Source organism: Plectropomus leopardus, chromosome 22, assembly GCF_008729295.1.
Source record: "Plectropomus leopardus isolate mb chromosome 22, YSFRI_Pleo_2.0, whole genome shotgun sequence".
Classification (NCBI taxonomy): domain Eukaryota; kingdom Metazoa; phylum Chordata; class Actinopteri; order Perciformes; family Serranidae; genus Plectropomus; species Plectropomus leopardus.
The window spans coordinates 1983323-2010384 of NC_056484.1; the positions used below are offsets into that span (position 1 = coordinate 1983323).

Below are 27062 nucleotides of genomic sequence, written 5' to 3' on the forward strand. Positions count from 1 at the left end.
CTGCAGAGGCTGCTGTGAGGACGGTTTCCTGCAGGGCAGCCGATGTTGATTAGACGTTAAACAGACGGACTGCAGGAGAGACGAAAACCTGCAGAAATACAGAAGAAAACACGGTGGACTGGAGGTACTTTAGGTCTGAGGGTCCTAAAACTTTATTTTACCAGAATACGCCAAAGAGGTCAAATCCCTGCGTCATGTGTGTCTAAATGTTACATAACAGGCATTTAAAGTTTCCCTGCTGCCTACTGGGAGGACAAAAATACATCATGTCAGGGAAAAGACGCTCCTTATATCTGCAGAACTTGCTTGAGAATTTTCTTGTTTTTAAGTTTCTCCTTTTTTGCTTTTTGATGCACTCTGGCACCTTTTTTTTATCCCTGAAATCTCTTTTTTGCTATTATTTTAAATTGTGATGTCAAAAATATGAGTAGTTGTTAGCAGTTATGTAACAGTTTTGTACTGTTTTTATAATTTTTGGCAATTCTTTTTCTGTTAACATCTTTTAGCATTTTTTTTCCTTGAAAAGGTTTTGGCATTTTTTCTTCAAATAAAGTATTTGGCCTTTTTCTTTCTTTTTTTTAAAATTTATTTTGTTTGATTTTTTAAAGGCATTTTTTTCCATTACTAGTTTGTGTATAAAAAATAAAATTAATCTGCAACTGTCAGCTATTTTTGAAGTTTTTCTGGCCTTTTGTGGCAAAAAATCACTAAATGCAGCTTATAGTAAAATATTCTATTATTTCACCCCTTGATTTCAGATTGTTATAAAATTATCTGCCATTTAAGTTGAAGTAGAGTCTAAGAATTAACCGAAACTAAACATTTTGAAGCTTAAATGAGATGTTACAGGATATTATCTGAAATTTAAGAGGACCCAGGAAAGAACCTTGGGGTACACCATCAGACAGAACAGCCTAAATAAAGAGTTTGACAATATTTCTGCCATTTAACATCATAAGTTATTTAAAAATTACTACCAATATGAACAAATTTATTTTTATAACCAAAATTCAGACAAAGTGACATCAAAGAGACAGGAGAATGAGAGCAAAATACTGTCAAATGTTTAATCTGTTCAGTACAGGGTGTTTATCTCAGTGCAAGTGCCAAAAAACAACAATATCGAGCCGTGTTTGGATTTATGTACAAATATGAACTTTGGCATTGAGAAGCAGAGCGGGTGGTGGAAGAAACACACTTGAAGGCAGCAGGAGGGTCCGACACAAAAGTGAGACAACAAACAGCTTTGATCAAAGCCGAAAACATCCGAAAATCCAGCAGCAAAGAAACAAAAAAAACTGGACGTTTGAACAGAGCGAGAGGTCAAGAATCAGACTGAACAAAAACACAGAATGACGACCGTCGTTTTTTTCTTCATTTCAATCAACCACAAAACAAGTCAACAAAATTAATGGTATATATATTTATATTTATATATCTAAAGTGCATTATGGTACAAAAATATAGAAGGTCAGCAGCACCTCGATACATTTACAAAATAAATACACCATTCAGACGAAATAAATTACCGCAAAAAAATCTGACATAATTGGAATAAAAAAAGAAAAAAAAGCAAGGATTCACAAAGATTAAAATCTGTTGCCTCACAGAGCATCAAATAAGTTTTTTTAATCATATTCTGCTATCTATTCTGCTATATTTAGAATATTTACAGACAATAAATATTTTCCAATTTCTTTCCAAACAATCACTTTTACAGAAGACTGTAACGTGAATATTTAGGAGTCCACTCCGACTGTCCGTAGGTTTCTGAAACACAGAAACAAAGAGGGAGAAAAGGGTTATTTTATATGTGAGGCATCAACATTCACAGCAAACACATTTTCACAATAATATTATTTTAAAAAATTCTCACTGATTAATATCAATTATAAATTAGTTAAGTTAATGTAATAGTAGCTTGCAGTAATTCCACTTTTAAGGGTTTATTAGGTTCCCTTGAAAACGTTACATGAATATTTAATGGATTGGTAACCTGATTTCATTTTCAGGTTTGATTGGTAACAGCGGAGCAATGGGTTTCTCACTTTTTAAACAAAAAGATTTGTAAGTTTATGGTGGATTAGCTGGTAACCAGAACAATATTTGAGCAGATCGGACGCAAAACGTGCCAGACTTAAATTTCAAGAACGATACATCACATTTAATGAGAAACTGAACGTTTATTTATTTTCTTCTTTGCAGCCAAAAGGTCGTCAGTTTAGATCAAGAGGCCGAGTCACAGCAGCCCCATACACGTTTCTGGGATTTTTCGACATTTCTCGGATTTTAGGCCCTTTATTGGATTTTAGGCCGTTTGTGGGACGTTGGGCCATTTCTAGGACTTTAGGACATTTCTATGATTTTAGAACATTTCTGGAAATTTTAGGATGTTTCTAGGATTTTAGAACATTTTTTGGATTTTAGGACAATTCTATGATCTTAAGACATTTCTTGAACTTTTAGCGCGTTTCCAGGATTTTAGGACATATTTGAGCATATTTCTCAGATTTGAGGACATTAGGGGTTTAGGTAGGTCCTCTGTTGGGGGTGCGGGGGATCTTTTACAGGCAGTTTTTGTGATTAACAAGATCTGTTTTGATGCGGTTTTAGTATCAGAGGTTTAGGGCTTTAGTTAGAGCGTTTTATTTCTACACTGTGCAGACCGACATGCAGGTGTTTCAGTGTATGTTTATGGTCCTTGTTTGAGCGTAATGCAGAGAAGGGTTCGAACACCTAAAGTCTTTTCTCATTGTGTCAAACTTTTGGGGTAAAACTGAACTTCTTTGACCGTAAAGCTGCAAACTTTTCCTCAGATGTTCATTCTGAGTGTTTTTGCTCAGACTTTGACCTCTGAACTCACCTTTGTCAGAGACTGACAGCGTTTTAAAGCAGCGCCCTCCGCAGGCCGAGCAGAGACCTCCACTCCAGGTGGAGTCCGCTCCCGGGTTCGTCCTCCAAAATCCACCCCAACGAACGCGCCCTCCTCTTCCTCTTCTCTCCCTCCCTCCTCTTCCCAGACCTCCCTTTCTTCTTCTTCTTGCCGGGTGCTTTCAGCACGCCGTCTTTGTACGTCTGAGACTTGTTGGTCTCCTGCGGCAGGTTGGTGCCCTCCTCCTCCTCCAGCCTGAAGCTGATGGGGAGGTTCTTGGTTCCTCCGGGAGGTTTGGAGTGCAGGGTGCTGCCGGTGGTGCTCAGGTTGATGCCCAGGCTGACCCCCGGGAGTCCAACGCCGGCGCCGCTGCTGCTCCCGCCTCCTCCGGTGGTCCGGGCCGGGAGGTCGCGGATCTCCGCCGTGTGGACTTCGTCCAAAAGCTCCTGCAGCCACATGCGACGCTTAAAGTCCTGCAGCGTCCGGCCTTTGTCGTGCATCAGCTGGGCGTGAGTCACAGACCGTCTTCTGCAAAACAGCACACAGAATTTTGTTTGAATTAGACTTTTCTTCCATCTTAAACAAATTAGTGGGATTTCTTTCAGGAACAAGTGAGAAGACAAAGAGCAACTTGGCAAGAAATGTCCCACCAACTGCAAGAAATAAGTAAATATAAAACTAGTTTTCTGGCAATTTTCTTGTACATTTTACAATTTTTTTTTGCTAATTTTTGGGTCATTTCTTCTTGGGAAAAAGCAGCCAGCAACTTGATAAGCAATGTCCCACAAAGTGCAAGAAATTAGTAGTTAGATTTTTTTTTTTGAGAAGCAACATCCAGAGAATTATATTTCTAATTATCAGAATTATATATTTTTCTTGAATTACATTTTTTTAGTAATTGAGTTTTTGTGGAAATATTTTTTAAATTATTTTGTATTGTTAACTTCTTGCTAATTTCTGAGCCATTTCTTTAGATAAATCCATAGTGACGACAGCAACAAAAATCCCACTTGATTGAGTTTTTTTTTAAAAAATGAGATTTTGGCATTTTGTAACCTCTCATAAATGTCTTGGAACAAATGTCTGTACAGTGTGCAGACGGATGAGGTTTTTGGGGAGTTCTCTGGGTTCACCAGCAGAGAGCAGCACAGTAAAAGAATTCGAGAGACGGCTCCAAACACGGCGGCAGTTTTCCAAGAAATTCCTTGTTGCATCCAAACAGTCGAATGATTCATCGAACCGCAGGAGCTGAGGTTGTTAAAACTGATACCAAAGATGTCCGCCCTGCACCATGAGGTCTCTCTTCTGTTTCTTTTCACAGGAAAATGCCAGTTTTCCTTTTAATTATTCATTAATACGACCGTGGCTAAACCTTTGGCGCTTCACTTTTGATTAAAATGGATGTTAACCGACAGATTTGTGGCACTCAGAGCCCGAGGGATGAAATAACGGTGCCACAAACACTCCAGAAATCACAGCAGAGTTCAAGTCTTTCTCTTTTTTTTTGGGAAATTCACATGAAAATGATTTCAGGGCAGTCAGAGAGCAAACTCATTTCAGAGAATACCAATTTCTGCAAATATTCAAGGGAGATATTCACATTGCAACAGGGCCACCCACTGATAATCCTATAATAACTTAAATTGTACAAGAGTTTCATTCAAATGTGACTTTAGCAGACAGACATACAGCTTTAAATTGCTGTATTTTTTGCATGTGTTTTACTGCCAATTTAAAAAAATGCCCCGGGTTTTTGAAGGCATGTTTTCTTTGAAAGTTTTTGTTTTAAAAGAAAAAAAGCCTTTTTTTCAAAAATATTTTTGTAGCTATTTTTGAAGAAATATTTTAGACAACTTTTAAATTATTATTATTTTTTTTTTAATTTTTGAGATTTTTAAAGGATCAAATAATTTTGGGTTATTTTTTTAATGCATTCAAAAGCATTTGTTAAAAAATCACTAAAATTGACAATTTTTCACAGCCAGAAACTTAAAACTGAAGTTATTGTTGAATTCTCAAATTTTCTCTCTTCAGACACAACTTTTGGGTTATATTCAGTTTTCGGAAACTTTTCCAGGGGATTTCATGACTGTGCAAACCCTGACTAAATATTTACATGTGTGAATATCAAGAAAAAAATTAAAGTAACCATCTCTCATAATCAGAGACATTCTGCTATAAAATGTTCATGTGCCAAATCTGGTGAAAATTGGCTCTTCAAATCTCGTAATATCTGCACGTAAAACCAACATGTGTTTCTCCACTCATGGTTGAAATTTTCAACAGCAGCTCTGAGAAATCATGTATTTCTAATGTATGTTGCTATGGCGCTATCCATACGTGAAACGCTGCACAGTGACGAGACGCATTTTTTGCTGACTCAGCACTAACCCTGACCTCTATTGGAGTAACTCAGAAAATGAGGGAAGGCCCCAGCGAGATTTGAACTCGCGACCCCTGGTTTACAAGACCAGTGCTCTAACCCCTGAGCTATGGAGCCATGTATGCAGCTGTAGCCACACCCAGTCAGGTTTGGACCAATAGGGCGTAACAAAGCAAACCCAGGCTTTTTAGGGGGAAAAAAGGTGTCAAAACTGTTCAGATGACAAAACATAACTTCAGACATCTGTATGGTGACGCTGTCTGCATAAAAAAAGCAAACCAACCACCAAACATCACTGAAATTGTGTATCATTTTTTCATAGCTCAATCTACATGTGGAAAAGGGGTCAGATCAGTGGGAGTTAATGGTTTGTGAGACCACAATAATCAGGGTTCACACACATTTTCATGGATAGTATTTCAAAACTTTAACATGACTCTTTGAGGACTCATAATTATTGGTTTTTTACCACTTCCCACATTTTAATAGTCTGTTTGTACACAAGTTCAGCTGGCATGAAGTTAAAGACGGGAGAAAATGAAGAAACGTCACACTGACGCAGATTTACGTAACATCAACAGCTACAGAAATTAAAATTGCTGATATGTTGGATTTCATGGAAGGTAATCCAGGGAAGATTAATGTGATAATCTCCTTACAAACAACTAAATTCCACGACTTTTCTAAACTCTCAGTACTTTTTTACCAATTCCATAATTTTTGCAGGCCTGGAATATATGATTGTGAAATTCCATGACTTTCCCAAGTTTTCCATGACCGTGGGAACCCTGACTGAAGTTGAAACTGAATAAAACTATTGAGTCCTCCACAGCAGGATTTGAACCTGTGGTTCTAACTCCTGACACAAAGAGGACACATAAATAATAATAATAAATGTAATTAATGTAGCTCCTTTAACAAGGTTACAAAGTGCCTCCAGAAAAGCAACATATAAAAACAAGGCAGCAAAAACAACAACAAAATAAAATGCAAACAACACAGTGATCATATATTTATTATGGGAATTTTTTTTTAAAAAAGTATAAAAATCAGTGTTTGATGGCTGTTGAGGGATGATAAATCCCAGCAACAGAAACATATTAAATATTCATAAATGCTTTTTATAAAATAAAGTCTTCAGCAGGGATTTTAAATGATGTGGCGGCATGGTGGCACCTGTACCACATGGTGGTGCTGCCTGCACAGAAAACTACAGAAAACACTCAGCCCTTGGCTGAACTTCACACCAAAATTCACTGAAATTTGCTGCGTTTTTGAGATATCACGAATGTCGTGATTGCCTGTTGGACAAAAGTGTCTGTTTTCTATCTGCAGGATTGCGTTGATTTCAGAAACAGGACTGCAGATATGCATCGACCTGCGTGTTTGCAGACGCAGTAACAGCTCAGACTTTGATTAAAACAACTTAAGGCGTGACAGAAGAAGAAGAGATGACTCAACAGAAGAAGAGGAGCTCTCCATCGGCTCTGATTCTGACCAGATGGGACGACCTGTTATCTTTCCAGATACAGTCGCAGCAGCACAAGGATTCGGGCTTTGCTTTGCCGCGGTGTCTCGTTACTCAGAGTCCTAACTCTTACAAAAACAGAGAGGCAGAGGGCACGGCTCGAAGCCTGGGAACCACCGAGCACCACCGCCGGCCAAACACTTCAGGTGTCTGAGCACACAAACACGCCGGCTTCAATGGGAGATACCGGCGGCCGATTACGGCTGTCAGAGTTTCCCATGATGCACTCCTCCACCTTCATCTGGAGGGCGTGAAACTCTGCAGAACTTCACTGAAATGACTCAGTTTTAAGGTTTCACAGCAGAGACACGGGAAGCAAAGATTAACGAAACCACAAAGAAAAATTCTCTTTCTCTTGTGCAACTCCCCCAAAGCGAAAGTGTATTTTTCTGCTGAGTAATGAAAATATCCGAACAAAACTCACCTCCCAAACACACAGGGAGCCCCAGAGAGCAGCTTTTGTTTATATGCATACAGATATTTCCTGTAAATTTGGGCCTTTAAGAGAGAAAAAAACGCTCTCCCTGGGAATACAGCGTCTTTGAAAGGCGATCTGGTTCTGTTTTTACCTTTAATAAAGACATCAAACAGTTTCCAGCCGAGGAGAGAGCAGGAAAGCGGCCCTGATACATCCTGAGTCGGCAGCGCTCCAACGCTCCTACCTGATGTTAATTGTTTGTCTCTGTGGGAGGTGAAGGAAAGAAGGAGCGTGCTTCCTAAAACCAGCAGTGTCATTTCCCAGCGTTTGGCTCGCGGTCAAATGTTTGCTGGTTCGACTCCCGAGGCCTCAAACATCGACCCCTGACCTCTTTTCAGGGAGAACTGGGATGATGCACGACTCTGAGGTGAGCTGTCTGATCACAACGTACAATAATAATAATACAATTCCTCTAATCTCGTTTTATTTAATGTGAAATAAATACAGAAACATTTGGGCTTCTTAAACTATAAAAATAAACTTTAGAGACGAGAAATCACAGAAACGAGCAGCCTGTGATAAAGTAGAGCCTCTAAATGAAACATTTCCGAAAGCAAGTACCGTACGTCTGATCAGATCCAAAATCACTTCTTTTTCTGATTTAAACTAAAATTTGAACAATTTTAGATGTTTTCATTGAGGTAAACAGCTGCTTGTGTTAAATTTTTGAGAATTTTGGCTTCTTTTGTGAAATGACGAAATGATGTGAAAAAAGTTTCAAAGAAAATCGTATTTGTTTGTTTTGAAATCGAAATCAGTGTGTAGGTGCAAAAAAACGATTAATGTCAGGTCAATCTGCCAATTATTTTCTTGATTAATCAATCAATAAAACATTGGAAAAATGTGAAAAATGTCTATAGCAAGGTGTCTTTGGATTTTCACCAAAAGTCAAAACCCCCAAAATATTCAATTTACTTTGATGTGACCAAGAAAAGAGGAAAATTCTCATTTTTCACCCCCCACCCCCCCAAAAAATCGAATATTTTGTGTTTTTACTTTGAACTTTGGACATTCGATCATTCGTTTGTCGTTTTTAGTCTACCAGTCAAAAAATGGGACTAATTATTACAACTTTATTAGAATTCGAAACTCTGATGATTCCCTGATCATGTGTTGACTGAATTTTGACCCCAAAAGGTACATTGAAACATGCCATTTTGAATTTTGAAGAAAAACGATTATTTTCGTAGAGGTTTCAAAATCGAAACAGAACTATAACTGTTCTCTTGACTATCACTTCTATTTTAATTGATCAATAAAACATCAGAAATGGTGGGAAATGTCCATAGTAAGGTGATGTCTTCAGATATCTCTTTCAAACGGTAAAAAAAACCCCCAAAATTTAATTTTCTGTGATGTGAGACCAAGGATAAAATCAAATTCCCACATACTCATTTTTTTTTACTCTAAAAATGACAAACCGTTAGTTAAATGTCCAAATTTCAGTCTTCAAGTCAAAAACTCTACTAATCATTGCAGCTCAGTTAGTAACAGCAACACTTTAGATGATTCCCAGCACATGAGTTGATTCGATTTTGCCCCCAAAAGTTTGTGAGCCAAGATGACGTCAAGATCTTTCTGTGCCAAATTCAAGGTACATCTAATCTCCAAAACCTCACGAAGATTTGATGCAGTCTTGATTCAACGTTCAATAAAACATCAGAAAACTGTGGAAAATGTCCATAACAAGGTGACATCTTCAAATGTTTTGTTAAAAACCCAAATATTCACTCTTCTGTGGTGTGTCATTAAGAAAAGAGGTGAACTGTTATGTTTCAGAACTTGAAAACATCAAATATTTGGTATTTTTACTTTAAAATGATGAACAATTAATAAAATTCTCGCATCTGAATCCACTCTATTCGATTAAAAAACAGATGATTCACAGCTCATGTGTCGACTGGATTTTGACCAAAAAGTGTGTGAGCTCTAGACTTTGTGACCACTGCTCAAACATTAAAATCTCTCTGTGCCAAATTCGAGTTACGTCTGGTCTCTGAACGCCTACAAACATCAGATCGAAGGACGCAGCAGCAGATGAGAGAGGTCAGAGGTCGCCAGCTTCCACCGCTGTGTGATTTCTACCTCGCGCTTTTCATCGCGTCCGTGTTTTCCTTTCCACTCAGGTGGCGTTAACCCTCGTCCTGAAATCCTATTAAGTGCATATCACACGCCGGGTGTAGCTCCATTTCCCCTGACATCAGCATAACAGGCCCCACACGCTCTCCGGTCCCCAAGGGCGGAAACCGCTGGAGCCCGTTAACGCAAACCCCGTACGACTCCGAACCTAAAGACTCTCAAACTGCCGCCACCGAAATGCATTTCAGATGTTTCCTTACGCTGAGCATCTCCCCACTGTTTCAGATCACATCCAAAAACCGTCTCGGAGATTTAATCTTTCCAAAAAGCTCTCGTTTAAGCGCTCCGGCTTCACAACTTGAAAGAACATTTATTCTGTTTGGCATCAAACAACCTCAGCAGGAGCAGCAGGTTTGGTTTGGTCCACGGCCGAGTCGAACATCAGCATTATTCATTTCCCTCCGTTCGAAAAGACTCAGTGTTTGTCCGGGGATGGACACCAACAGGGAGAGAGTGTTAGAAAGTCCCTCAAAAGTGTCAGAAAAAGAGGAGCAAAACCCTAAAAGTCCTGGGCGTTTTCAGCCGGGGCTGCTGGGAGTTTATCGCACTAGAGACGGTTTCTGCTTTAGGTAAACACACAGGTGGGCGACTAAACTAAACAGCTGCCGGCACGTTTCACAAATGAACACATTTTCCAGCCTCTGCTCGCCCACCGTGTCGAGGGTGGGGGGCTGGAGGTAAACGCAAAGTGTAAATAATGAAAAAAAAAGATTATCTGTAAGTTTATCCCTTTTTCTGTGTTTTTTAAATTCTCATCTAAGGAAAAAAATAGTGGTGTTTATGTTAAAAATGTGCAAAATTTACATTGTGTTGCTCAGGGCATCATTTGCCTGTAGTGCAAAGTGCAGATATAAGTTAAAAAAAAGATTATCTGGAAGTTTATTCATTTTTCTGTGCTTTTTTAATTCCTATTGAGGAAAAACTGGGTGTACTTAAGTGAAAAATGTGCAAAACTTACATTCTGTTGCTCAGGGCATCAATCGGCCGCCCGTAGTGAGGCACCGGAGAGCAGAGCAGGAACAGAGCGAAGCACCACTGCTGCAGGACTCTCCTGGAGCAGAACATCTTTCTGTAAAAGAAACAAAACACATCATTTAAGCCGAGCTGGAGATGCATCTCTTCACACCTCAACAACTTAAAAATGCACCATCCGTCTGCCAGTTTTTCGCTCCGAGCTCCAGTTGTTGAAATGATTAACCTCACACTGTGCAGACGAGTCGCTGCAGAAACCAGTCCAACATGTTTCAGAGCAAATTCCTAATGAAGCCACAACAAAGCTGGAATTAAACAAACCAAAACAAATGTGGGGGAGGAGGAGGAGGAGAAGAGTTAACGGGAAACTTACTTTCCCACAGCAGTGTCTGTCCCACACGGGAAAAAAAAAAAAAAATTTAAAGTCCTTTTCTCAAACTTTCCACAATAAAGTCTCAAGAGACACAATCCAGGTGATGACACCTTGGGGAAAAAGAAAATCCCCAGGAGCTTAAAGACATCCAAGAGTTTTTTTTTTTTTAAAGTTTATGTTCCTCAGTTTAAAAACTCCTGAAAAGTGTAGAAGAAGTCCAGTAGCAGCCGCAGTCCTCCAGGTGTCCTCCAGTTAAAGGTGAGTGTTGGAGTGATGGCAGGACAGGACAAGCTGAGGCTGCACCGCTGCTGCTGCTGCAGGTCGATCTGATGGGAACGTTTGCTGCATGCTGCCTGAGTGCCTGAGAAGGTCAGAGGCGAAGGGAAGGGGGAGGACTTCTTAACAAAGGAGGAGGGCCTCCATCATGTCTCTGCCCACTGACTCACTGAGGAGGACTCGGAGAGCGAGAGGAGAAAAACGACAGGAAGGTGGCACTCGAGCACAGTGAGTCAAACTTCAAACCCACAGCTGGGAGGTCAGAGAGAGCCAAAAATAGTGTGCGTTTGATCAGGAGGCCTGGAGTTTATTATATTTCTGTGTCAAGAATATTAATTCGTGCTCGGAGGAAGAGACGCATGAAGGAGAGACATCAATGAAGACAAGGATATTTACAGAGGATGACAAAAAGCAAAGAAGTGGCAATAAAGTTAAAAAGTAAAGAGCTGCAAGTGATTCTGACGCCACAGTGAAAACATATATGAGGGGTGATTAGTGCCAAAACTGTTTGTCCATATGTCAGGGTTAGTACAGTCACAAAAATGTGTAAAATTCATGGAAATACAAATTGCCTGGAAAAGTTTTGGAAATGCCCCTAAAGTTTTGGAAAAGTCATGAAGTTTTGTTTAACAAACCTCCATAATACCATGATGAATTCAAAATCCAACGATCCAATGATCCAGTCCAATGTTTTTGCAGTTCCTGGCTGTGATAAATGGTGCAATTTTGGGAATTTTTAAAGAAAAAAAAGCATTTTGTGTATAAAGGTGCAACTTACATAAAAAATACTATTATCACACTGCAAGGTAAAAAAAAAAAGATAAAAAAACCACAAAAACAAAATAAAACTATACTTTCCTCTGTTACAGCAATCTGAGAAATATTTTTTATTCTCATTTCTAAATTCAACAAATAAAAAGAAGTCAAAGGTGTAATTTCAACAGGAAATCTATTTATTGTTTGGTGAAGAATTAATTATACGCATGTTTTAATTATAGTGTTTCGTACACACAGACTGTTTGTGGTTTGGGTTTCATAATACCGGGAGCATTTTTCACCAGCTTCCTTTTAGCACCCAGATTTTAAAATTTTAAATGTAAAATTCTGCTTTTAAGTGAAACTTATTGAAATGCTTCAAATTGACGAAAAAAGAGAAACTTGTTTTCTCATAAGTATGTGATCTGTTTCTCTTAAAAGCATTTTTTTTTTCACGTCTGACTTCAAAAGAAAGTTCCAACAAAATCTGTATTTTATAATTTCAGGATCAGAATAATGTTTTTTTTCTTTGGTAATGGCAAAACAGGGCTTCCATACAAACTTTTAGTGATTGATTTTTATTGTTTTCAGTTGTTTTCGGTGTCCTCGGGTCTTATTGAGAACAGTGGCGTAAAGAAAATGCCAAAAGTTGCATCATCTGCAGCTGACTTTATCACTGCACAAAGACTCGGAGGTATTTACGGTTTGATGCACAGAGACAGTTTGAGTGGGTGTCACATCTGTGACTCGGGGCCATCGCTGGCCTTTACACGCCCGCCGCGGACCTGAAGAGTCAGGAGGTGGACTGTCTCAGGTACAGCACTCGGCCTCGGGACACGAAGCTGAAACTATAACTGAGCGGATGTCTGAACCCTGAGAGTCAAGATTCGCACGGACACGCAGCTTCAAAATACCAAAACTGAAAACATCCACACAGGAGAAACTTTACACGAACGCTGTTTCAAGTATTTGTCACATGAGAAGTTCAGGCAGATGGCAAATATAATTAAAAAATATTTTGCTTATTATTTTATGTAATTTTTATCGTAATGTCCAGCAATATTCTCGTTCGTCTTTGTTTTCTCCATGTTTTAGGGAGCTTCGTAACATCCTGTTGTGATGTCCTGCTTTCGTCCACTAAAATGTAATTTGGTTTGTCGTCTGATGTCTGCCTGAATTCATGTGAATGCAGCATTTTAGGACGATACACGTGATTCAAAAAGTAGTTCCTTATCCTTTACGATGTTAGTAATTTCTGACTTAAGTGATTCGAAAGTAAAAATAACATTTGCTGCTCTCATCTTCCATAAAAAGTTGTAGATTTTTATCTGTTGAATATTCTGTCTGCAATAGCAACCAAAAAAAATCAGAATAAAATAATGATTTTAGTAACTCTCTGTGTTCGACTGTCAAAAAGTTAACATATTTTAACTTTGGACAGCAATGGCATCTACTCGTACTGCCACCGGTACGCTGTAAATGTAACATTATTGGAGATATTGGTGATTGAAAAAAGGTATTTCCTAATAATTTGACGTTATTGAGTTATGATTTAAGCAATAACCGAATTAAAATTATAGCTAACATTTGCTGCTTTCGTCTTCCATAAAAAGCTATATATTTTGAATAAAAATAATCTTATCGGTTGGTCTTTTTCTCTGCAAACTGCAACCAATAATAAGAATAAAATCTACAACTTTAGTAATTCTCTGTGGTCGACCTCGTTCATTTGAAGCACACTACGATCTTTACTGTCATCAGCCGATAATACCAGCGTGCGATCCTCTGCAGAATGTATTATTTTAAATAAATAAATTTCTACCATCTGCACATCAGATGATGTGAAGCGTTCATGATTCACATTTGCACGTCAGCTTCTTCTGACCCTTAAATCTGATCTCGGTTAATTGTAATCAGCTGTTATCATCTTTAACTTCTGTTCTTTGACACTTTATTTTGCACACAGATCGTTACGTTGGATTACAGGAATCTGATCATGTTCAGTGTGACTCAGGGTGGGGACCGCTCTCGGATCAAACAGCTTCAGACCACCAACACTGTCACTGCTCTTTGGCTCAGTTTGCTCTTATGTAACCTCTCATACTGAGCTGCATTTATTAGCCTCCTGCTATAAAAAGCACCAGATACAGTCAAACTAAAATCTTCCATTTTATTAACCTTAAATAGGAAGCATACTTTCTCCTCAATCAGATCTCGACCAGATCTGATGTGATGTGTGTCACGTCATTTCAATCACTCAGTACCTCATAAAAGTTATAAAATTACAGAAATACGACTGAAAAGACAAATGGAAGTCTGTCTATATTGTCTGGCCCCCAGCAGCAGCGCTGAGCGGCACTACAGTCAGTTTGAAGGTTTGCCTCAGGTTCGTTCGGAGACACTAGTGTAGCGGTTTGTTTGGTTTTTCAATATCAAGTGCATGATTTGTGATATTTGGCAATATGTAACCTGTCTGCTTTGTTTAAAAGGAGCAGTGTGTAGGATTTAGTAACACCTTGTGTTGAACTGCAACCAGCTAAAACTTCTCCTGGTTTGAATTCTTACAATGTTCGTTGTTCAGGAGGTTTTTACCGGTAGCCGAATTATCCACAGAGGTCACGTCCTCTAAAAAGCAAACAAAACAGGTGATTTAAACTGCTAAAAACGCCAAATAAAACAGTTTCACATCAGCAATCAGTGTTTTTCTGGTGCTGTTTGGCATGTTGAATATGGGCGGCTATTTCAGCACGTGCGAATGTGTGGTCACTTTTTAGTCAAATCTTCGCCTATTTTGAGAAAACTCTTTTCAACATTCGACCCAAAACAATTTTTATGAACAACTGAGAAACTGAAATATCAAATTTGGGTGATGGATACCCATGGCATTCATCAAAGTGTATCGAGGCTAATTCAGATCAAAATGTTGCGTAACTACTAGCTTAATCGTTACTAAATTCGTTGTTGATATTCATGAACCCCAGAGGATGAATCCCTTAAATTTTGGTGACTTCCTGACTTTTCCTCTGTAGTGCCACCATCGGGCCAGAATTTCCATATTGCGTAATGTAACGAATATTTGTCACAATGTTTACTGTTTAAGTTCAATTCAACACCTTAAAATTGCCTAGAAACCCATCTGTGCTGGTCATAACAGTTACGTGACTTTTTATTTACAGTAATTATTTAAATGATTCCGAATGCAAAACACGGAAGAATTTAATCTAAAATAGGGTGCTAAATTGCTCTTCGTGCAAGAATTTTAAAAAATCGCACTTTATTGACTACTACTGGTGGTATCAAAAAAGACACTGGGATACACAACAACGCATGCTGTTACATGAACACACGACAACACGCAGACTGTGCCAGCCTTAATCAGGAAAGTCCCATTTTGGGAGAAAAAAAAAGATCATAATCAAATAATCGCAGAGAAATCTACACGTAGTGGCTTTAAGGAAAGCATACAAGTTTCCTGAGTTAACCTCCACACATGGGAGCCTTCAGTCTGTTCTAAAGAGCAAACAACAGTAAGTCAGACAAACACTGCGGGCAGCAGCGCCATTCACCCTCCACCGCTCTGACTGACACGTGTTGAAATATCAGAAATGTGTTCCAGCTGTCGCCTCCGACAATTAAATCCAGATCTCAGAGAGAGAAAACCAGCAGCTCACACTCAGAGGGTCTTATCTCTCAGGCAGGACCACCAAAATATCAGTGTGGAAATCATTTGTGGGGAAAAATGTTTACACAGGCATGTGGCATCAGCATTTCACATATTCGGAGATTTACGTGTAATTGTTCTAGGTTTTTTTTGTATTCCTGCACAATGTGAATACTGGGTCTGAAGCAAGTTTAGAAAAAGCAGACGTGATTAATGTTACTGACATTTAAGCCAGTTCACATATATTTTTCCTTTTCTTTTGGATTATGAGCAAGTTAAACAATAGCTGGTTTATTTGGTTTTACACTAGACTAAAGCACTAACACCCACAGCATCAAAAGTAACATGTTTATAGGTAAAACATGCTAAAAGTACACAAAAACTGCCAAGGATTAAAAGAATTAACTAACTCACTAAGTGAGTCCAACACGTCTCATCCCAAGTCATCACATATTGCTGCTTTGCAGTGAACTTTCATGTCTACATATTACGCCCTAGGTATCCTCCTGCGTCTGCTATTGACTTTCCACTACTGTGATGTCAACACAAGCACATGGTGGGATTACGCTGCACGTGATTATATTTAGACAACAAAAACAATTGGCAACCAATGTCAAAAATACCACGTGCTGGCATGGATAGTCAGGATCCATTGCCTGCCCTGTCTTTATAATACGTCATCATCTGCAGCATTTCAACTTGACACCGTATCATGCAGACTCAACAGGCCACGTTCTCAACTGATGTCGATCGATGTCTGCATATCACGCTGCCATGGCAGGTGCTGTCCGGCGGCGTATAATAGCACCATAAACGTTTTTGTCCGTTCATGTCAACTGAAAACTTCCAGCGGCGTATCATGCAGACACAAAAAGTGGCTTTTGGTGTCAGGATCTTACGCTGAAAGCACTGCAAAAGCGATTTGACAAATTCCTTTGAGAACAGCCTCATGAGACACCAGTTTCTCTGCATTTTCTCTCATTTTAATGTCACTAAAAGCCTTAGGCTGACATTTTAAGGATCCGTGGGAACCCTGATGGTGTTAAATCAAACGAATGTGTTGTTAAAGACGTACTGGAGCTCATCGGACAAAATTGTGTCTAAAGTCCTGCTAATGTCTCCGAGAGGCTTAACACCTCTGGAGTGGAGACACATGCCCACACTGCGTTGGTTTGTTTTGGGACAACTTTAATCGGCGCTGCAGCTAACCTCCCGTGGACACACGGAGCGTAAAGAGCATCATGAAAGGCCGAGTTAGCCCACCGTGCACTTCCAAAATGTTTAACTAACGTTACAAGCAGCTGCCTCCGGGGGTTTTGAGACGGGCGGCAGTGACGAATTTTCCTCTGGGGGGGAAATCCTATACGTAGAGTGCGGATATAGATATTTATCAGGGCTTCCCTACAGTATGTACTCTGACTCAACACTGAGTCGACCGGCTGAGTCGAGTCGGACTGTGTTTTCAATTTACTCAATTATCTCAAACATTCGGGCCTGGCGACTGTGGTCTATTGATGCGTCCTTGATTTTTACCCAGAAATAGCAGCTCCACTGTAAAAGGTCAGTGTATGAGCATGAAGAGCAACACAATGAACACATTATTTGTTCAAAAGCAGGCTGCCAACATGAGGTCTGGATGTGGTGATGCAACAAACCTTTTCTGCTGCTCTTTTCATTCATTAGTGATCATAAACAGAATCCATTGTTCCTTTCCAATTCATCGTTTAGCGTGTAAAAAAAAAAAAAATTAAATAAAAAATTCTACATTTTGATGGTGAATGATTGGTGCCAGGGAGAATCATGGGAGTACTTTCCCCCCAGTTTGTCTGCAAATTAGTCAAGTTCCTTCCAGTTTATGAGCTCCTCTGGTTGGAGTGGATTCAGGAACACAAAGTCCAGGCAGATTTTTTTTTTAAACACTGGAACAAAAGGAGGAGTGTCGGGGATCAGCGGTGGGAAAGACTACCTGTCGTCGTCCCTCCCACCTCCTCATGTGCAGTTTGGAAAGAAAGATCTCATGTGCTTCTGTGAAAGCTGCTTTACCTGCACGTAAACAGGTACGAGAAAAAAAAAGCTCTTTTCCTGGCAGCGGGCAGCATGTGGGGTCCGAGCCAGGAAAGCTGTTTTAGATTCATAGAAAATTGCTGCGTCTTGGCAGAGCACGACATACACAAAACAAATGTCCGCTTTTAATCTTTGCGACCGCACCCCCCGCCTCTCCTGCCTCTCCTTTTAAAAACAATTCTCCTCACAAAGGCTCGTACTGTTAGCGTCCTGCACCCCCATCAGTGGTCCGGGCTCGCCACCCGCTCCGTCCTGAGGCCTCCAACACCTTCACTGATAGGACGTTAACCCCGTCAGGTCACTGCTTCCACTAACAAATTAGCATTTACTCATCACACAGAAGATTCAAGAGAAAATGGGAAAAATTGTATCAAAATCTTTACATTGGAGCTGGAAATATGAGACTTCTAATTAATAAATTCCGATTTTATTTTATTTTTAATTGCGGGTTTTGTTACGTCTTCTATGTCTTTAGATGTGAAGCACTTGGTGCATGTAATTTCGTCATTGTAAAGCACGGTGAGCTGCATTTCTTGTATGAAAGTCGCTGTACAAATAAAGATTTTAATTAATATTATATGATCAAATATTTTCTTGACTGATTAAAATTCTTTTTGCTTCACTAATATGAGTATTTGTTCTTGTTGATTGGACAAAACAAGATGTCCAAAGACATCATCTTGGACTCTTGGGACATGTGATGGACAACAAAATGTGACACGGATGCATATTAATGTTACGTCGACAACAACAGAAAATACATTTATGTTGCATTACGTACAACGTTATTTATGGAAGACTACTGTAACAACTTTATCTCTGACCAAAAAACTTTATGACTTTTCCAAAACTTTCATTGATTTTTACTAATTTACCAACTGAAATGAAAAACATAGATTCTGAAATTGGTGAAGAATATCGGAAAATAAATCAAAAATCATAAATCCAGATGAAACTCTCTGTGATTTTTGTAAAATGCAAACTGTTTCACAGCAACGCGAGGCGGTGCAGACTCCATGAACTCGAACATCTTGTGGGTTGAATTTGAATTAATTTGAAACAGATTATGTGTTAGTCATCAATTGCAAAGACTAATTTGTTCAAGACAGAAAAAACAGGAACACTTAAATCTCTTGATTTGATGACTCAAGTGTCCCTTAATTTGCAAAATTAATATATTTATAAAATTCGTGTCACTCAGCAGAGAATTCACAAGCTGTTAGGACGTTAATATGAAAATTATAGATATATTTAAAAAATCGGTGAAAATTCATGTACATTGAACAGCAAAGTGCATAATGTAAAAAAAAAATAGTGTCTCTACATTCGGAGCAGTTAAATAACTACAGAAAAGTTTATTTTTAAATTAATGAAAAGAGTCTGACAGTTACATTTTCACATTTATGGGGAGAATACTAAAAGCACTGGTGGGTGTCGCTCCTGTAATCTTATATAAGAGCAGATTTAGTCGTAAAATCATTTAAGGTTGCACAACAAATGAAATGGTTTTACCCATTAAAGTTTATTATTCTGCGACTATTCCACCTTAACATGGATATGACAAGTTTAAGGGGCTTTTAAGGGATAAAATAAGTGGTTGTGCTCCCTGCTCAATGTGAGGCAAATTTACACAAGTGACCTCAGACTCCATTTAATAGACGTGATGGCAGTTTTTTGCAGCGGCTGAGTGACTTGCTGTAAATCACGGAGGAGTTCTCGGGGTGAGGGATGATGGAAAAGTGAGGCGAGGGGGAGGAGTGGAGGGTGATGGATGATGATGATTGAGGGATGATGAAGAGACCATGAGACGTCTCCTCTCAGGGGTGGCCTTCCCCTCGCTCATTTCTAACCTCTGGCTTACCTTCGACCCTCCTCCTCCTCCTCCTCCTCTTTCTCTGCGGCCCTGGCTTCGCTCCGTGGTGACATATTTTAACGGAGGAATTTAGGAATGTACGTTTTTTTTTCTTTCTTAACGCCGTGAAGTAAAAACCCCCAGTATTTCTCCCTCCCTCTTGTTTTACTCTCATTCACATTATACAACACACGCCCACCACAGGAACACATGCTGCACCGCCGCTGTGCAACCACAAATAGTAATTCTCTGGAGTTGTTCGCTGCACGCTGAAGGCTGCAGCAGACATTTCCGGAGGTTTTTTTCGCTACCCAGCCTGACCCTGTGACCATCTGACATAATATGAAGAGTGCAGCCCGCAGAGGCACAGAGGCACAAGCTTGGGTTTGGGACCCCATATAGGGTCACTTCATACACATGCCATTTGTCTTCATATATTGTATTTTTATTATTATTATACTTTTCTAAAGTTTTAGATTAGAGTGAAGTTGCAGGATGACATTTATGTTTGTAAACTTGTTTAATTTGACTTCATGTTGGTATTTACATTTTTATCGACTGTGAATAAACAATAAACAAACAAACCAGACAGTGAGAGCATGTCATATACATTTGTTTGATTTAACCCTTTAACAGGCATTGTAATTGCATGGTTGACATTTTTACAAAGAAACTGCTTTACTAGCAACTTTAAAATCCAATTTTATTTATTTATTTACAGAGATGTTTTTATACGATGCATTTTAGGATTTTGATTACACTGTAATATTTTTATTATATTAAATTGACTTTTTTTCCCCAGATTTTGTTATTACATTCATTATTATTTGTTTTTATTTTTATATTTATTTTGTTTGTTTATCTTATGAAATTTGACCATTTGTTTTTTACTATATATTTTATAAGTTTTTTTTTATACTCAATTCCTTTTAATTTGTATCTATTTTTGTTAATTTTATATATGCCCATTGTATGAAGTTACTTTTATTTTCTGATTTCTATTGTATTACATTGATTTTTGCACTTTTTTTTAACAATGCATTATCCTGGCAAAATTGATTTTTTTTTTCTCATAAATCGATGCATTTTGTTAACATATACTATTGTCTGTAATGTTGCACATTTTTTTGCAAAGGCATTTCTTAGTGTGACTGTTACAGGGTTAACCCTTTGAAACCTAAGCAAACTGGTCTGATTTCTTTCAAAGACATGCAAAGAAGACAGTGAGCAATTAAAAAACACACAGCTCAAAAATGAGCAAGAAATGAGTAAAAAGTTACAAGAAAAAAGAAGAAAATGACTGAAAAAGATAATATGTTTTGCATAGGAACTTAAACTGTATGCAGAATTAGAGCTGAATTAATTATTAAATATTACATATAATCACATTTTGTTGTTAACTGAATTTACAATTTAATAATCAGTACCATAGCTTTTTTGACTTAATTATTGAAGTTTAAAGTGTTTTGCCAAATGTGAAGAAAACCATTTTTGTAACTTTGTATGTTGTTTTGAGCACATTTAAGTGAAAATATATCTTTTTTTTAATGTATTTTAATCATGTTACCTAACTTTTCCCTTTGTTTAATGGTTTGTTATTCATTAAGACATTAACACATGTGCCCTAAAAAATAATGGAAAAGCTGACAAAGAAACTGAAGGGCAAAGTAAACAAAGCTCGTTTGAGTTACAGTAAATAAAAATATTTAGTTTCAACTGTCAGGAATCTGTTTTTGGTGATCTAAAGTTAGTGAGTTATAAATAAGATATCGTACGTCAGCATAACTTAAATGGAGCAGCAGCGCTAAGCTGAAAAGTCACTCCTGCAGCCTTTTGGCAGACGAACTTTTCTCTGCATGCTGTATGTTCGCGCAGCATGAAGCTCCAGCACCGAACAACCGACGGCATTCAGAGGAAAGTGAACGGCGCCTGCAGTCTGTCTCTGTCTGTCTGTCTTTTACAGATGTCACCAGATGTGTGTTCATAATCTGCTGGTGTGTCACTGTTGGATCCCACCGAGGCAATCACGTCCCTGCGCTCAATTAGACCTGATTATGGTTAACGCTGCGCTGCCAGCTAACTGGATTAGAGTATGGAGAGGGACAGAAAGTGGTTTAGAGCAGTTTTGACTTGCTAAACAGTTGTCATCTGAGGCGGTCTTTATGGGTTTAGGCTTATGATTTGATTAGCCTTTAAAATGAGACGTTGGAGATGTTTAGCAGTGACTCTTAGAAAGATTTTTAGACCAATAAAAGCCCCAAAATGTCCTTTTTGTGTGTTTTATATTTATCAAAGACGGGCTGAAATGTTTTTGTCAGTATTTGTCAATAGCTAAATGGAAAAAAAAAAGCGCATTTTGCGATGTGAACAAAACATTACTCACTGTGAGTGTTGGAAACACCCTTAACATGCATACTGCTTCAGTTCAGCGATTATAAATTAAGTTGTTTTACGGCATACAAATATAATTATAGCCAATGAGAGATAATAAAAGCTAACAAGGTAACGAAAAACTAAGCTCTAAACAAGCACCCCACAAACAAACAAACAAACAAAAAACAACTACAAACAAACAAAACAGCAACACAGTGCTGGAAGTATTTGGGGCGTTCTGTGAACTTGACAGCTTACGTGTTTTAGTTTCGAAATGAGGAAATCAAACTAAACAAGCTGCTACCCCGCGTCCTAAAGTCCGTTAGCATCTTTGCATTTCCGGTCCCCTCGTCTCAAAGCCTCTGTTTTTTTTTGGTAAGTGTGTCTTAAATTAGGTCTGTGGTTAACACAGGCTAAAGATATTTCTGTTCTGCAACATAAAAATTGTCCGTATGAACCCAATTTTTGAACTTTTAAGGTTAAACACGTCTTAAAAAAGGCGGTTGCTAACAAAGCGGCTAAATCGGGCTACAGCGTTTGTCAGGTACGTTCGAGGTCATCACACTTTTTCACTCGTTTTTGAAAAAGGATGCGAGACGTAGCCATGAACATTAGCTAGATCAGGTCACGTTAACAGTTTTGTAGAAAATTAAGCGCTAAATCAAATCAGAAGTTAACGATTCGACCTTTAAGTCGTGATGTTCATCTGTGAAGATTATCGCGCTGAACAATACGTGTAAGTATCATAAACTTGTGTCCGTCACAGAGCTTATTTTTGGCGATAATTGAAAACCCCATAAGGTTTTTCAACGAAGGAACCAGTGCGACGCTAACTTCCCGGCTGGCCTACAAAAATACGTCATCATCCTTCACATCTCTGTACAAAAACACTTTTGCAGTCAGGAGAGCACCTCAGGAAGACGGGAAAATGTACCGAAATGGAAAATGAATAAATTAAAATTAAAAAATCTCTCGTCTCAACATTTTGAGAAATCACCAATTCTATTGTCTATAATGTTGCAAAATGTTTTGCAAAGGCATTTCTTAGTGTGACTGTTAAAGGGTTAACCCTTTGAAACCTGAGCAAACTGGTTTCCAGGTCCTGGTTTCCGATACCAGAAACTTAGTTTTAATTCAAAATTCTAAAATGTATATAAATGTTTTGCATAAGTGTCAAAGACACCAGCTCTTCCTCCCAGTTTAGACCAACACAATGAATAAAAGAGCTCACCTGCGTCTGAGCTCCTGGCTTCTTCTGACTTTTATGAATCCACTAAAGAGTTTAAAAAATAAATAAAAGCGTCCTCTGGTCGCACGTTGAGTTCCTCTGAAGAGAAGAAGCTCCTCTGGAGAGTCTCTGAACTCTCTACATGCTTGTGAACGTCCGAACGGCTTTTTAAATAAAGTTCAGCCCTCCTGCTGACATCACACGGTGGTCATCAGCATCATCATTTCGGCAGTAGAGGAATCCATGAAGCCGGATTGTAATTAGATGGATGAACTTACTCACTTCCTCTTTCCTTCCTCTAACTTTTCTTCAAACTAATGACACATGTGACTCCTCTTTGTTTCAGGCCCTCGATGGTAAATTTGGTGTTTTTCACCCAGTTGTGGTTTTTGTGGTTTGTTTCCTCTCACTTTGTGACAGATTGATCCTCCTCGCAGTGTTTTTCACTCTTGCTGCGCGTCACTGAGGCCGACAGTAAAAACCTACAACCTTCAAATTGCTGTTTCTGCACCTACCCAAACTTTACTTGGGCACATTAATGTCATAATTTAAAAGCCGAGTATGAAAACAGTGTTTGCACACAGAGTCTAGCTCGGTGTTTTTGTCTATCTCGCGTCTGTTTTTGTCTCAATTTAATTCTACTGTATTAAGTAATGACCTCCTGCTGACTGACCGGAGGCAGCAGGGGAAAAAAAAGAGAAATTGTCCAAAACATGGTAGTAGTGGTTTGGTTCGTCACGCCTTCCCTCCGCCTGCGTAGCATCACTCCTAATCTCCAACACGAAAGCAAAGTGCTCCAGTTTCCAGCCGTGCCATCTGGTCTGAGGTTGCTATGTTTAGCGAGAGGGTCGTGGTTTTTGGGGTTTGTGAACGGCGGGTCAAAAAGACTCCTTCGTATGAGGAGGACTGAGCCACACGCTGCCTCCGTCTGACATTTGCACCACGTTTACTGCACAGCATCACCTATTTTTCCTGAAAGAAAACCCTAAAAACACCTGAGAAAGATAAAGATCGAGGTGTGATTTTAGACTTGGACAAAGCATTGAGGTATCACACTGACTGGCTTTATTTAGGGCTTCGTCTACACCTGAAAGTCTGAGGCAAAAGAACGTTTTTAGTTCGTTGTTCACATTTCATTTGATTAATTTCACATTAAAAAAATGCACTAATGAACTCTACATGAAGAATAAGCCGCCTGAATATCATCGCTGTCGTCTTTTAAATCATTTTTGAAGACTTATTTTTATTGAAGGCATTCCTTTAATCTCGCTCTTCTCCATATTCTACCTCTGAAATTGCACATAAGTCGTCTGTTTTTCTTTTTAATTCAACCTTTGTTTTAGAAGTTTTCTTTCGTGTTGTTTATATATATATATATATATATATATTTGCTATTTAAAGTTTTTTCTTGTGTTTTCTTTATATTTTTCTTTTGTTTTACAAATTTTTCGTGTGTGTATTTTTGTGATTTTAAGCACTTTGTTTTGATAAGTGCTAAAATCTTCATTATTATTATTTTTAATTATTATTATTACATGACTAGCTAAATCCTGCTGTCATTGAGCTGCATATCCCCATACTTCACATTAAAAAAAATATATATAGAAAAAATATTGAAAAATTCGAATTTTTCTGAACTGACTTCATAATTCAGGGTTCCCACACATTTTTTTATAAACAAAATTTCTAAACTTTCTTTTTTTTCTCGCCCTTTCTTTATCGTCACATATTTTTCATTCTCTCCCTTTGTTCCCTCTTTTTTTATTGACTTTACTAAAAGACTTTATCAGTAGGCTTATGTCTATTTAATCAACTTTTCACTGTAAAAGTTAAACAAATCAAGTGCAAAATATAAACCAATAGATGTATATTTGACCAATTTCAAAAGTTTTATTGCATTTCGTTGCTGAATCCACCTTTTTCCTGAAAGGAAAGGAGGACCTTTTTTTTTTGGCTCAAACGTAACCCAGTCCTTCTAAAATGTTTTGAATACCAAATACTGAAATATCATAAACAATAATGGATTATATAATAGAACAGAATTTCATAATCTATTTTTTTTGTTGTTTTTTGTTTGACCACCCTTTGTGCCAAGATTGAATCCAACCCAACAGCCAAAATCTGATCAGATTATTTTTGAAAAACTGGGTCCAGACCATTACAGAACAAAATTCCCTGACTTTTCCCAAAACTTTTAATGATTTTCATGAATTCCCTTACTTTTCCAGGTTTTCCATGGCCATGGGAGCACTGATGGGACCAAATGTCAAACTTTTGTGCTACATGGATTTTATCAGTTTTTCAACAAGAAAGAACTTCCTGTAATTTGCCCGAAAGTCTGAACCATCCAAAAATATGTTTTCACTCCAGACACAAACCAGATGATGGTTCAGATTGATCCTGATCAAGACAAAGTTTTATGGTCAGAGCAAGGTTTGGCAAGTCTGGAGGAGGTTTCACACAAGTAGTTTTGGTTTCGGACAACTCAGACTTAGTTTATTATTCATTTTTCGAATGGAAAATATGGAACCTGTTTGATTCTTGAAGATCTGAAGAATTTGTTTGATCACATGATGCAAACTGAGCCTCTGCTTTCTGATAAAACCTTGGTCACATTAACTTTAAAGGTACATTATACAGGAAGTGTCAGTTACTGTTTGTAATCAGTATCCACAGATTCTCTTTCAGTGGTGAAATCAGGTCAAGTGATAATAAATTCTCACAAATTTATCATTTTTGCCCTCGAATTGCTAAATCGTACCTTCAAATTGTACAGTTTGTTCCCTCTAAATTGCATTATCGCATTAATTCTATTTAAAGTAATCGTTAAGGTTCTGGAGCCGAAATAAAGGACGAAGCTTTGACTGCACAAATCATTAATTAAGTGAAAGTAACTGAGGAAATCGAAGGTCAATTGAGGAAATAAAATTGGTTCAGTAACTGGAGCGCACAAGTTTAGTGTCTTTTTAGTTTTTCCCAGCAGTGGAAACGACGACCTTTTCATTGACGTAACCTGCCAAACATAAGACTGACCGCTCATTGACCCTGATTATCTTCCTCTTTCCTCCCAGTGCTCTTAAACACACTCCAGTACATCTTACTGGAACATAAGCCAGACAGTACTGACTCACTAATGATCCAAACCAGAGAGGTACCAATGCAGTTAACAAGCTCAGATACGATCGAGAAAGCAGCAAGAAAGCTCACTGATTTTCAAGGCACTCAAGGATGAAGTCAAGACGAGACCAAGTGTCTGCTTTTAATTTTGTCCAAAAAAAGTATAACTTGCAATATCGCAATTGAGCAATTTATGATAAAATGACTAAGCAAATGATGTTCGGTTGTGTGGCTGAGCAGAGTGATCGAATCCTAACCAGATCTGTAGCTCAGTTTGAGATCAAAATTGAAATTAAACCAAAATGAATATTGAATTCAGAGATTGAAGAGAACACACAGGACTCTGTTTGGTTCGGATCCAAAGTTTTACTAATTTATTTGTTTTTGAGGCAAAAGCCGAACATTTCTGACCTGATCATCTGGGACTGACGATTGTTCCGAAAATAGGCGCACTCTGCAGTTATAACACCCAATCACCAAAAAATCACGGGTGTACATTTGTCAACAACAGTGTGATTGACATTAGGTTTAGAGACTAAAAAACATTTGGATATGGTTGAGAAAACATAAAATTTTGGCTTGAAACGCCCACGTTTGGTGGCACAAAAGTCGATAGAAAATACCAATAAGGGAACGGTGGAAACACCAGGGATCAGTGGCTCATATGCTACTAGAAAACACCTTTAATGGTTGGCAAAAACAACCAGACTTGCTGACCCAAACGCCGCTGGGAAACTTAACTAGCTGTAGGGAGAGTGTGTTTTCGGAGAAACTTGACTTTGGAGCTTTGGGAAATTTTTCGGCTTAATGGGGTTTTTGCAATTTTGGGTCGTCAAAACAGTGGCATTGTAGCCAATTATCCACAAAAATTAAAATAATTTATTTGCAGCTGAAAGGTTTTTAAAGCTATTAGAACTATATGTTTCCCACCAATTTGCTTACAGGATTTATTTTTTGTTTGCCTTTCACTTATTTTTCCTTTTTCACACC

General features: G+C 38.4%; 1 protein-coding gene and 1 non-coding gene across 3 annotated transcripts; both read right to left on the reverse strand.

Moving 5' to 3' along the window:
* Positions 1-2869: 2869 nt before the first annotated feature.
* Positions 2870-23040, reverse strand: pthlha (parathyroid hormone-like hormone a). 2 transcript variants are annotated; one of them, XM_042511727.1, is made up of 3 exons: positions 22959-23040; positions 10359-10469; positions 2870-3400 (listed from the first exon to the last, which is right to left on the reverse strand). In XM_042511727.1, the coding sequence occupies exons 2-3, from the start codon at positions 10463-10465 to the stop codon at positions 2887-2889; spliced, it is 621 nt and encodes a 206-aa protein (XP_042367661.1). In that variant the 5' UTR covers positions 10466-10469; positions 22959-23040; the 3' UTR covers positions 2870-2886. The 2 variants fall into 2 exon arrangements, with proteins under 2 accessions (XP_042367661.1, XP_042367660.1); XM_042511726.1 differs by lacking the exon at positions 22959-23040 and adding an exon at positions 10746-11076.
* trnat-ugu lies at positions 5300-5372 on the reverse strand. The gene has a single exon. It is a non-coding gene; the product is annotated as a tRNA-Thr (tRNA).
* Positions 23041-27062: the final 4022 nt, after the last annotated feature.